Genomic DNA, 12,666 nt, shown 5'->3' on the forward strand with positions numbered 1-12,666 from the left:
GACCTGGCATATTCCCAGGGTCATGCAGTCCCAGTGTAACCCCCTGATCCTGTCCTGTGCAGTCGTGCTGCTGGGAACTGGTGACAGGAAGGTGGCTGTGTTCCCACTGTCAGGAAGGCTGTGACCACAGAAACAGTTGAAAATGTTTCAGGTGTGTTTGTCTTTAGGAAAATGAAAGTGAATGAAATACTTCTCTCTTCGGCCGAGAAGTCTGCTCAAAGTGGTTAGGAATATAAGGCACTTAACACGAATAATCAAAACCTGTGGAAGATATTCCTGAGTACCCTAAGTGTGATACACCAAGTTTTATGAGCTCTTCCGGGCCAAGGCATCTTCCCAGCTTCTCCCTGCATGTTCTTTCCTAAGGAATGTCATTGAGATTCAGGACTCGGTTGTTGCCTACTCAGGTGACTTCTATAGTATTTATGTCTGTAGGCCACACCTCTTCTATGAGTTCAGGATCCATACGTTCAACTGCCCAGTGATGTCTCCTTTTGGTTTCATAAAGTCTCTCCCCCTCTACTAATTAAACTTTTGTTCTCCCTACCTCCTACCCAAATTCCCAAATTGACTCTTTTCTGTTATTCTCTGTTTCAAAAGATGTCGCTATTATCCATTCAGTTGTTAAAGTGGAAAATCTGGGCATCATTGAACTCTTCCTCTTCTTCCTAACCTATATCCAAATTATTGCTAAATGTCCCCAACTTTACCTCTCAAAGCAAATATCTCTTGATTATCTCAACTTCTCTCTATATATCTCTCCCTCCATTCTCCCAAGTTCAAGCCAACTGTCAGGTCTTCTCTGGACTACTGCATTCTAATTCTAAATCTCCAATCCAGTCTGCCTAGCATCCACTCTCCACTCTAACCTCCACCCTCCAATCTGTTATCATCAGTAGCCAAGGTGAAATGATTCTTCAGGGCTCTCAAATCAAATGTTACCTCTAAGGCTCTGATTGGGATGATCCCTACTATCACCCCAGTCTCATTTCTCCTGCCTTTCTTTGAGCTCTGGGCTGTCACATTTAAGCCTTTTAGTTACTTTTCACTTACATCCCATAGTCTAGCCCAATTAGTTAATACCTGTTCATTTGTCCTTTAGATCTTGGTTTAATCAGTCATCAGGGCAACCTTATCTGATACCGAAAGCCAGGTTAAAGCTTTCCTGTTCCATGCTTCTCATTGAATTTCTCCTCCTTAGCCTTTATTTTTTTTTTCTGGTGTTTTGTTTGTTTGGTTTTGGTTTTAATAACACCTAAGGGCACCTGGGTGGCTCAGGTCATGATCACCTGGTTCATGGGTTTGAGCCTCACATCGGGTTCTGTGCTGACATTGCGGAGCCTGCTTGGGATTCTCTTTCTTTCTCTCTCTGCCTCTCCCCTGCTCGTGCGCTTTCTCTCTCTCTCTCTTTAAATAAATAAATGGACTTAAAAATATATATGTCTGCCCGCTAGCGAGTAAGTATGAACTGGGCCTGTTTTTCCTCACCATGACACAGCATATAATAGGTATTCAGCAAGTAGCTATCAAATGATTAAATAATGAATTCTGAATAGAGAATCCGTAGAAGGAAGGGTAGCTTTTGAAATGGGCATTAAAGGATTGGTGGGAGTTATAGCCATGCTGTTAGAAGGTAGAGATATGAGTGGCTTGAGTAGTTTCTGACAAGGAAGCAGATGCATTGTGAGAACATCTAGATCTGTTAAGCCTGGAAGAGCGGAATAGGAGTAAGAATGGGGGGGAAAAAGTTTGAAAACAGTTCTTGAGACACTCTAAGCAGTTACTTGTGTAACTCAAAAAGTGGCTTCCCTTTTATATTAAAAAAAGTTCTTAGGAAGAAAAAGCGACTACAAGCAGAAACCGCTCACTGTATATGCCCTTTGCCCTTTCTTCTCTTTCCTACACTGTGAATGCCATGGTAGGGAATTGTGAGTAGTCTTTCAGGTGAAACTCTGTGTCAGTTATTCTCAATTATAAAGGTGATACAATTGGAGTTGCTTTATAAATGATGACACATTTTTCTGAGTCTGACCCCTTGAAAAGCTTCACTGTCCCAGGTACCGATTTTAGAGTGTGGTCAAGCCAGTGGTGAGTTATTTTGGTATTCTTTTGAGAAGTCAGTAGAAAACTAGACAGAAGACAAAAATATGTTGGCTTTTTCTGGGAAATAAATTTCTTCATTATTTTTTTAGTCCCAGAATTTTCTTTCCCACAGATTTTGTAATAGAAAGATCAGAGGACTTTAAAATCAGAATTGAGTTCAACTTCTGTGTCATCTGTCCATATAACCTTGGACAAATTATCATCTCTGAGCTTAAAGTTCTTCATCTTTACAACCTCATTAAAAAACCTCATATGTAAAACCCCAAACTGCCTGACGTTCATTAGTACATGTACCTTCTGTGCCTTCCTTTCAAAGCTTCTCTAATTTCAGTATTCCCAGTGTTCTTTTTTCACTTTATTCTCCACTCAAGCATGCACCTATCTTTTAAAATACTTAATGTGCTTCTTTCTCCATCCCCCAAACCAATGTTGTTTTTTAATTTACTTTTTAAGTTTTATTTTTAGAGAGAGCTCGAGCAAGGGAGAGGAGTAAAGGGAAGGAGGAGGGGAGGGAGGGAGAGAGAGAGAGAGAGAGAGGGAGAGACAGAGAGGGAGAGAGAGAATCTTAAGCAGGCTCCACGCTCAGTGCAGAGCCTGACATGGGCCTTAATTGCATGATCCTAGTATCAAGACCTGAGCTGAAATCAGGACACTCAACTGACTGAGCCCCCCAACCAGCTGAGCCACCCAGGTGCCCCTGATTGTTTTTTTTTTTTAATTTTTAATGTTTTTTTGTTTTTGTTTTTGTTTTTTTTTTTTTGAGAGAGAGACACACAGTGAGTGGGGAAAGGTCAGAGAGAGAGGGAGACATAGAATCCAAAGCAGGCTCCAGGCTCTGAGCCGTCAGCATAGAGCCCGATGTGGGGCTCGAACTCACAAACCATGAGATCAGACCTGAGCCCAAGTCGGACGCCTAACCGACTGAGCCATCCAGGTGCCCCTGTTTTTTTTTTTTGTTTGTTTTGTTTTTTTATTAAATTTTTTTTTTTCAACGTTTATTTATTTTTGGGACAGAGAGAGACAGAGCATGAATGGGGGAGGGGCAGAGAGAGGGAGACACAGAATCGGAAACAGGCTCCAGGCTCTGAGCAGTCAGCCCAGAGCCCGACGCGGGGCTCGAACTCACGGACCGCGAGATCGTGACCTGGCTGAAGTCGGATGCTTAACCGACTGCGCCACCCAGGCGCCCCTGTTTTTTTTTTTTTTTAATGTGATGTTGTGGGCACTTTAGGAAACACTTTTATGGAGTATTTTTTTGTTATGTACATGATTCTACAATGTAAGAGATTGAGGTTAAGAATATTTCTTAATGGACCTTGAGTGAATCTTGAGAAATATTGAACTCTAAGATACGGAAGAAGGCAAATCCAAAATGAAAGTATTTTGCTAACTGAGTTGTTTTTGTGAACTAACTATTCTGTAATTAAGACTTAGGGATTTTTAACTGCTTTGTCCTGACTGCTGTTAAATCTGCTCAGAAGATGGCTGATCCTTGGCAGGAATGCATGGACTATGCAGTAACGCTAGCAAGACAGGCTGGAGAGGTATGAACGGAAATCTTGTTGGCCATTGTGTGTCGGATGTGGACGGCATGTGGTTGTTGTGTGAAATAAAACATGTATCTTGATCTGCACTTGTTTTCATTTTACTAAACATTTTAAACGGAGTCAATACTCTGATTTTATGTCACTAAACTTTTTGTGATGACAATTGTGACTCTAAAATAGGATGTATGATTTTATGACTTTCTACCTAGGTCCTAACCACTAAAGGTTTATTTTGTGTACATTGTGGTAAGACATTTTTAAGAACATCATTTAAGACTAGATTGAATGTTTTAAACCATTTCTATATTTCACCTTTTAGTTTAGTTTAAAATGACATGCATTTTCTATTTGCTTATCAAAAAAAATCTTTTCAGGTGGTTCGTGAAGCTATGAAAAATGAAATGAATGTCATGGTCAAAAGTTCTCCAGCTGATTTGGTAACAGCTACTGACCAAAAAATTGAAAAAATGCTTCTCTCTTCCATAAAGGAAAAGTATCCATCTCACAGGTATTTTTTTTATTTTAGTCTCACATGATAAATTAAAATGTAGTTAGAGTCCATGTACTAGACAAAAATTTTGAATCTAGACATAGAAATTGACTTTAGTTGACTTAAGCTGCAAAGCAATTTATTTGGAGGGTGGTGGGTGGCTCAGAAACCCTGAGATCAGGGCTTAGGCAGAAACCAGGAAGGAAGACAGAGCTGAGATGCCACAGGAGCCATTGCTTCACATGCCACCATTAGCCTCATTGTTGACTCTGCTATAGCTTTGGATGTCTTTGCCTCGTTATCTTAAGATTACAAATCCTGGGAAGGAACATCTTGCTGAACTCAGGTTGTTTGCCCAAACTCAAGCTGCCAGGAAGTAGCAAATGGGATATTTGGATTCCTACATAGTAGGAGTAGTGTTTGGATGCTGGGAAGCTAAGGTCACAAATGTCTGCCATAGGCACGATTTAGAAGTTGAGTTTTATTCTCTATATTGCAAACTTTTTTACATTGTAGAGTGGTGGTAACTCTAACGATTTTGAGAGAAAAATACCAAAATCAGGGCTCTCTTACACACAGACATATTGTAGAAACATCATCATCACTTTAAAATTTTTTATTTTTGAGGAAGAGTGCGCAAGTGAGCGTGAGCAGGGGAGGGGCAGAGAGCAAGGGAGACACAGAATCCGAAGCAGGCTCCAGGCTCTGAGCTGTCAGCACAGAGCCCGACACAGGGCTCAAACTCATGAACTGTGAGATCATGGCCCAAGCCAAAGTTGGACGCTTAACCGAATGAGTCACCCAGATGCCCCACCACTTTAAAGTTTTAACATTGTCATTCTCTCCTTCTTGTTCATGCCATTGACTATTCCTGGTATTTTAGCCATTGAGAAGAAAAAATGTTTTAAGCTGTGGCTAAATATACTTCCTCTCAATAAAAAAGGTTTTACAGCTAAGTGGAAAAGGGATAAAAGAAAACCATAATTATAGGACAGTTCAGTATTGAATAAAGGAAATAAAATAATCATAAAGGGAAAAAAAAAGCCAATGAACTCAGACACCATTTACAAAATTCACCTGGGATTTATTACATAGCATGCTTAAGGAAGGCATGCAGACACAGTAATTTTGGTGGGTAATTTGCTTTCTCATTGACTTATTTAATGATCTCTGTTACCTATTGCTGCATTAATTACCCTAAAAACTTTGGGGCTCTAGACAAGCATTTATTATCTGAGTTTGCTAGAGTCGGTAATATGGGAGTAGCTTGGCTGCATGCTTCTGGTCAGGGTCTCATAAAGTTAGAGTGAAACTGTCGGTCAGGGCTGCAGGCATTTCAAGACTCACCTAGGGCCAAAGGATAAGTTCTCTTATGTGATTGTTGGTGACTTCAGTTCCTCATGGGTTGTCTACTAGCAGCTTTCCTTAGTTCCTTGCCCTGTGGGCCTCTCCATAGCGCACCTTATAACATGGTGGCTGCCTCCCCTGCCCTGGAGCAAGAGAGGGAAGGCGAGAGAGGGAGAAAATAAATAAGATAGAAACCACAGTACCATTTGGTGAATGAGTCTTCAGAGTTGCGTATTATAACTGCTGCTTTGTTCCGTTGGTTAGAAGGGAGTCACTCAATTCAAATTCACACTCAGGGCGAGGGGTGGTTAGGTTCTCCTCTTAGAAGAGCGTAAGAGAACTTGTGGATTTATTTTTAAAACCACATTTCCTTAATAAGTCCTCATCTGCGAGAAATGTGTGTGCGTACACATGTGTGTACCTTTGTTTTTCCTGGTATTCCATCTGAGAATTTTGAATTTTACTTTTCACATGACTTTGTTCCAGGAGAAATAAAGTTTTCTCATTTTACTGGTCTGAAGGAAGAAGGAACAACAATAGAAAAGTGGTACATGGACTTTTGTTATGTAGTCTAGTCGTCTCTGAATATAAGGAAATGTAAAAGTTTGAAAATTGTTGAAAGCAGTATAAAGATTTTGAATTTTTCATTCTTGGTTTTAGTTTCATTGGTGAGGAATCTGTGGCAGCTGGGGAAAAAAGTGTCTTAACCGACAGCCCTACATGGATCATTGACCCTATTGATGGAACAACTAATTTTGTCCATAGGTATGTTTTTAAAATGTTAATACTGTAATTACTGTTTGTATACTAACTGAATGGACCTTTAGAATATTCTGTTCACAGACCTCGATGCTTTAGAGAATTGTATAATTTGTAGAGTGAAATGTATTATGCAGAATTTTCATCAGATATGGAAGAGGTGACAAAATATTCATGTCATGGACTTGTGCAGTGAAGTGCCCTGTTCACCATTCTTTTTCTCACTATTGGAGCCATGTAAAATGTAAGCAAGTAACATTGCTGCTTTGAGATTAAGGAGCTAGTGGGATCAGTATGGGGGGGTGGGGGTCATATAAAATGTTGTCTATATAGAGTGGGTTCAATCCAGGAGAGAAAACTATTGAGCATGGGTTGCATGATCAACAGCCTTGGGTTTGAATCCAGATGCCTTTTTTTTAAGTTTATTTATTTTGAGAGAGTGTGTGCATGTATACGCATGAGCAGGGGGAGGGGCAGAGAGACAGGAAGGAGAGAATCTCAAGCTGACAGCATGGAGCCCAATGCAAAGCTCCATCCCACAAACTGTGAGATCATGACCTGTGCTGAAATCAAGAGTTGGATGCTTAACCGACTAAGCCACCCAGGTGCCCCCATATGCTCTTTTATAGGCTTTGTGACCTTGGGCAAGCTATTTAATCTTCCTAAGTTTCAGTTGTTGTTGTTTAATGTATAAAATGGACATATTAATGGTACCTGCCTCATAGAACTGTTTGTTCTTGAGATTCAGTGAGTAGTACTTTGAACTTAGTGTAGTGCCTGGCACAAAGTAAGTCTGCAACTCTGTATAGTAGCACTGAAAGAGAGCCCGAGGGTATTGCCAGTGACCGTTAAAATGGGTAGTTTGGTGGACTTACATAGATGTTATATTTGAAGTTGCCATGTAGGTATACATATGTTTACTAATTCAGAATTGTTAAAGTCTGTAAAGCTAAGATTTCAAATCTGTATGTGGAGTGTTAACATGGGAAGATGTTGTGATATAACCTATAGAAGACTATAATACAGAGGGTATATGCTACGATCCCATTTTTGTTACAGTGAAAACTCAAATATTTCTTAAACTTTTTATTTTCAATAGTTGAACACATTTTTTCATATTTTCTTCGTCTTGATTCTGGAGTAGAAATTACAACCTATGTGTTCAAAACCCTCATGCAGCCACAGCAATAACTGTGGTTAACAGTTTACTTTTCAGAAGTGAAGCTCCAGATTTGGTGTTAAAGACAAGAAATAGTTTATTGTGTACAATTTAATACCTATGTTTATAGGTCCTCTGTGGGAGAAATGACCAAAAAAGACTTTTTTTAACTGTGGTCAATTAAAATTTTTTTGAATTTGTTTTTATTTTTGGAAAAATTATTTTATATAGTTACTATATTCATGACATATGACATTCCAGAGATCTAAAATGGCAGGCAGTGCAAGGTGTCCTTCCCACTTCTGACCCCAGTTTCTCAGGACCAGTTTCTGGAGGTGGCCACTGTTGCCACATTCTTGGGAATTCTTTCAGAGATGTTTCATGCCTATAGAAGCATCCTGTATGTATGTATATGTATGTATGTATATACCTCTCCCCTCACTATTTACACAAAGATTACATACTACTCACACTGTTCTGGGGGAGGAGGGATGAGACTATATGAAAAAGTATGTAGTCAATTATGTTATGAAAGAACATGTTTATTGAAAGTAATACTTATCTTGATAAATAATGTATATGTGTATGTGTTTTTTCTAAGGTTTCCTTTTGTAGCTGTTTCAATTGGCTTTACTGTAAATAAAAAGGTATGCTGTTTAAATGTATGATTGGTAAAATGCCTTGCTCTCATTTTCTGAGAAAGAGTAAATGTGTCTTTGTAATAAATTTAGGTTTGTCTCTACATTCAATTTACATAGCTGCATTATTTCAAAATACACTACAGAACTCTTAAAGTTGGCATGATACCTTTTCCAGTAAGAATAAAAATTTAATGTCTTCTGAGAAGCAAGAATTGAAAAAAACCTCGCAAGTAACTGAAATACAATTCAGTGTTTAATCACCATGATCTATTGTGATAGAGTCAGATGTGAGAGGTGTTGTGATCTAAATGCTTAACAGAAGTGTTAGGATTGGAGCTAGGAATGCCTTACTAGGTGTCAGTGAAGGGAGACTTTGAAAGACCAGAAAGTGGTAGTGGCCAAAGCATGGTTGGAAAATGCCGAGTGTGTTCAGGAACTCAGTTACTTGCTACATCTAAAACCCAGTAGAATATAATCTCTAGCTATTACGGTTCCTTGTTTGGCTATTTGATCAAACAGTGATGTGTACTAACATCTTCTTCAAGGAGCTTGTGATAATAAATTTGACCAGCATGTATACAAGAGAGTCAAGAAATCTGTGAAAATAAAAATGCATCTTAGGCACAAGGTGTGTTAATTAGTGAGAACATCCAAAAGAAGCTAAAGGAGCCTTGAGCATATAATCAGCCCTGGGCTGTGTGCTGTCCCTGCCACTGAACTAGCTCACACTTCGTGCAAAAGTTAGATGTGTAAACAGATAAATATGTGCTGGGACTATGAAAAAAGGTTGTGAGAACATGAAGAGGGTATATCCAGTTATGCCTAGAGTGGTTTGGGGAGGCCTTCGTAACAGAAGGGGTCTTAGAAGTCAGTCATGTGAGTTTGGTCTTAGCAACTTAGGAGTTTGCCAGATAAGAAAAGGAGGAAAGCATTTGAATCGGAACAGCTTGGAGAAGAGCATGATGTGTGTGGGGAACAAGATGCTCATCGTGAATGAAACTGAAAGTGGCAGGGGCAGAATCGATGAGGTGAGTTAGTTGTGATTTTGTTGTGAGGCACTGTGGCCTGTCTGTGCCAGAACATTTGGGTTTTGTTTTAAGGCAGTAGGAAACCAATAGAGGTTTTAAAGTACAGAGTGACAGATAATTCTAGCAATGTAGAGATCATACCAGAGGGGTGCAAAGGGTGATTCTGAACTAAGATGGGGCAGTGAGGATGGCTGAGGAAATGCCAAAATCAAGAAGTACTTTCAAGATAAAATTTGCAGAGGGAGACACACGGGGAAGGAATGAGGTGTGATCAGGTAATGAGTGATTTTTGACCTCGGGCTGAGGCTGCTGCAAGACTGACTCAATCCTGGCTTCCTACCTCTGATAATGGGGTTATAAGTGGCATAGGCCAAAATTAAAAGTGGTAGTTGAATTTATAGACTGGAAAGAACGAACTTACAAGAATATAGAGAGCTAAAAGGGAAATGGAAGAAATGGAAGAATGAGCAAATCCTGAGCCACATCACTTTTAAGGGTTGGACACAGAACAAGGTCCTTAAAAAAACTGACCCCAAGATAGATTAGTGAGTGAAGTAGGACCAAGAGTACTGCCAGAAACCTGGAGGTGCTGGATTAAGTAATGAAGAAGTGTGGATAATTGTCAGCAGGCTGCAGTTCTTCAGGGAAGGCATTTGGTCAATAGGAGTTCATGGGTAATTTCTTTGCAAGAAGTTTGAGGAGAGTGCATGTTTAGGGCAGAAGCCAGATTGTAATTTTTCTTACTAGAAGAACAGGAGAAGCAAAGTATAGACTGCCCTTTAGCGGTGAAGAGAAAAGGAGAAGATAACATTTTGGAAGTTGTGCAAGGGAGCTAGAAATTGAGTGTGAAAGTACACCAGCATGGAAATCTGAGAGAAGAAGAATCAGTTGATGAAAGAGTTTTTCAGAGAAGCTTGAGAGAGGGTAGGAATCATAATACGGAAGGAAGTACTCACCTTAGAAAGTAGGAAATACTTGTCTTTATCTGAGGCAGGAGGGCAGGAGGTCAAGGCGGGTGCTCTTAAATTGAGAAATAGATGGGACAAGAGTCAAGGATTCAAGTCTGATGACCTCTTTCCTCTGTTTAAGCTGGAAATTAGCATTAAGTATCCCACAGTAGTTATTTGAACACATTCCTAGCATACCTGATTTTTTTTTTTTTTTTTTTTTTTTTTATTGTCACTGCCTTAGAAAAAGTACTCATTTGATGATGGAAAAGACTCAGGTTTGGTAAAGGAAACTTTTTTCCTTCTGCAGATGGAATTTGGAGTTGTATACAGTTGCCTGGAGGATAAGATGTATACCGGCAGGAAAGGAAAGGGAGCCTTTTGTAATGGTCAAAAACTGCAGGTTTCACAACAAGAAGGTAGGTTTATCCTCTGATTTTTGATGTGATTGATATTACATACATGTGTTTTGAATTTTTTGAGTTAACATGTAGAGTTCACTCAGTTGTTAACAGATTCATAAATTGTGTATACTTTCCTATTACTTCTTAATTTCCACTGCAGTTTTGAATGTGGTAGTAGGAGCAAGGATCTCAAGTATAGTCCAGAAACACCCCTTCAGCCCCAGCAGCTTGCTAAGTGCTGGGATAGGAAGATAAATAAGAAGGGCTCCCCGCCGCCATGGAGTTCACGGCTCATTGTTTCAGCCACTGCATCTCAAATTCTTTGTCAAAGTCCTCTGATCTGATGCCACTGGGGCCAGTTGTCAGACCATAAATGTGGGAGAATAAAAGTCTGTTACAGTTGGGAATCATTAAAAATGACATGACACATACACATTTTTCATGACCTTGACGACTGGCGCTTTGTCTTTCATGTGACGGCTCATTAGGCGGGATTGTCCCCTTTTTTCCATAAACCGTGTCCAGCACTTCCCAGCGTGCACCTGTGGTTCTTTCAGGTGCAGCAAGAACTTAGACGCTTCAGAATCCCTCTCCACCTGCGTAACCTTTCTCCTCAGACACTTAATTTGAGAGCAGATTTTTAGTTCATTTAGTTCACTTTTAGTTCAGTTTAGTTTATTGAACTCGAAGACCCCAAAGATTGGAAGATGCGTCCTGATTTTTCAAGATGTTAACGTGAAAAAAGCGCATCTTAGAATCAAAGTAATATAGTTTTTAATTAGCTTATGTGGTATTAGAGGAAACAACAGTAAACACATTTGGAACAAGCTGGTAAGCGTCCGTCTCCACTGGTGGGAGGAGATGACGCGTAGGGTACACGAGGGAGCCTGTTAGCCAAGAGGGTTGCGTGTGTCATGAGCTTCAGTCATGTTGTTTCAAAGAGGGCACAGAAAGCATTGGATAAGCTGTCAAGTTAGTAAATGGAGGTCAGCCACCACTTAACTTTCGTTTTATTTCAAATCTATATTTAAATTTCCCCAGGTTTTACTTTTTAAATATTTAAGGTATTTGCTTGTTTCCCACGAAAGATACCATGCATGCAAGCAAAGTGGTTATATTCTACACTTTTGGGGGATGATCTAAGAAGCAGATTCTTTTGATGATTATAAAACAACCACTTTGAGGATAATAAATTTATCAGAATTTTAAATACTTCAAGGCTTAGAAATCTGATACAACCAGGAAGAGGGATAAAAATGTCCTATTTTGTTCTAAATTATAAGTATCACATTTTTTATCAGAATTCTTATTAAACTCTAGTGATTATTTAAAACATTCTCTTTCAGATATTACCAAATCACTCTTGGTGACAGAGTTTGGCTCTTCTAGAACACCAGAGACTGTAAGAATTATTCTTTCTAATCTGGAAAGGCTTTTGTGTATTCCCATTCATGGGTAAGCTCTTTTCATTTATTCCCTGAAGTTCCAGAGAATTTAACATCTTAAAGAATGAATTTTCCTTAAACTTTCTTTTTTTTTTTTAACATTTATTCATTTTGGGGAGAGAGAGAAAGCGTGTGTGCGTGCGAGCAAGTGGGGGTGGGGCAGAGAGAGGGATACACAGAATCTGAAGCAGGCTCCAGGCTCTGAGCTGTCAGCACAGAGCCCGACTTGGGGCTCAAACTCATGAACTGTGAGATCATGACCTGAGCCAAAGTCAGGCGCTTAACCTACTGAGCCACCCAGGCACTTCGAATTTTCTTTTAGAAGTTAAATTTTTTTATTAATAGGCTTGGGGTCAGTACCATAATTCTAATTTTGTAATGTAACTAAAAAACCTTTTTATTTGAGAACAATTTCATATGTGACAAAATTTGCTGAAATAATTAAAAAAAAATCCCTTTACTCAGATTCACCTGTTGTTAACATTTTACCCTATTTGCTTTATTTTTTCATTCCCTCTGTGTGTGTGTGTGTGTGTGTGTGTGTGTGTGTGTGCGCGCGCGCGCATGCATACATGCAGTTTTTTCCCCCAAACTAATTTAGGGTCAATTACTTACATTATGACTCTTTACCCCTAAATACTTCAGTTTATTTCTTGAGATTGATGAGAGATATTTTCTTCTATGATCACAGTACAATTATTGACTTTATAAATTTATTTTTTATCTGATGTACCATCTGTATTTAATTTTGTCACTTGATATAATGTCCTTTGTAGCCTTTTTTTTTTTTTTTTTT

At 39.2% G+C, this 12,666-nt stretch overlaps 1 protein-coding gene across 7 annotated transcripts in view; it reads left to right on the top strand.

Annotated features, from left to right (window-relative positions):
* The window catches only part of IMPA1 (inositol monophosphatase 1), a 43,196-nt gene that overhangs the window by 6,919 nt on the left and 23,611 nt on the right, over positions 1-12,666 (top strand). For 3 of the 7 annotated variants that reach the window (XM_030303875.1, XM_030303874.1, XM_030303876.1), the window contains 6 exons: positions 3,582-3,647; positions 4,025-4,158; positions 6,148-6,252; positions 8,007-8,052; positions 10,332-10,440; positions 11,772-11,880. In XM_030303875.1, coding sequence (XP_030159735.1) covers positions 3,585-3,647; positions 4,025-4,158; positions 6,148-6,252; positions 8,007-8,052; positions 10,332-10,440; positions 11,772-11,880 — 566 coding nt within the window. In that variant the 5' untranslated portion in view covers positions 3,582-3,584. Of the gene's footprint in view, positions 1-3,531; positions 3,648-4,024; positions 4,159-6,147; positions 6,253-8,006; positions 8,053-10,331; positions 10,441-11,771; positions 11,881-12,666 lie in introns of all 7 variants that reach the window. The other 4 variants (XM_030303871.2, XM_030303872.2, XM_030303873.1 and 1 more) reach the window with 3 other exon arrangements.

This window comes from Lynx canadensis, chromosome F2 (assembly GCF_007474595.2).
Source record: "Lynx canadensis isolate LIC74 chromosome F2, mLynCan4.pri.v2, whole genome shotgun sequence".
NCBI lineage: Eukaryota > Metazoa > Chordata > Mammalia > Carnivora > Felidae > Lynx > Lynx canadensis.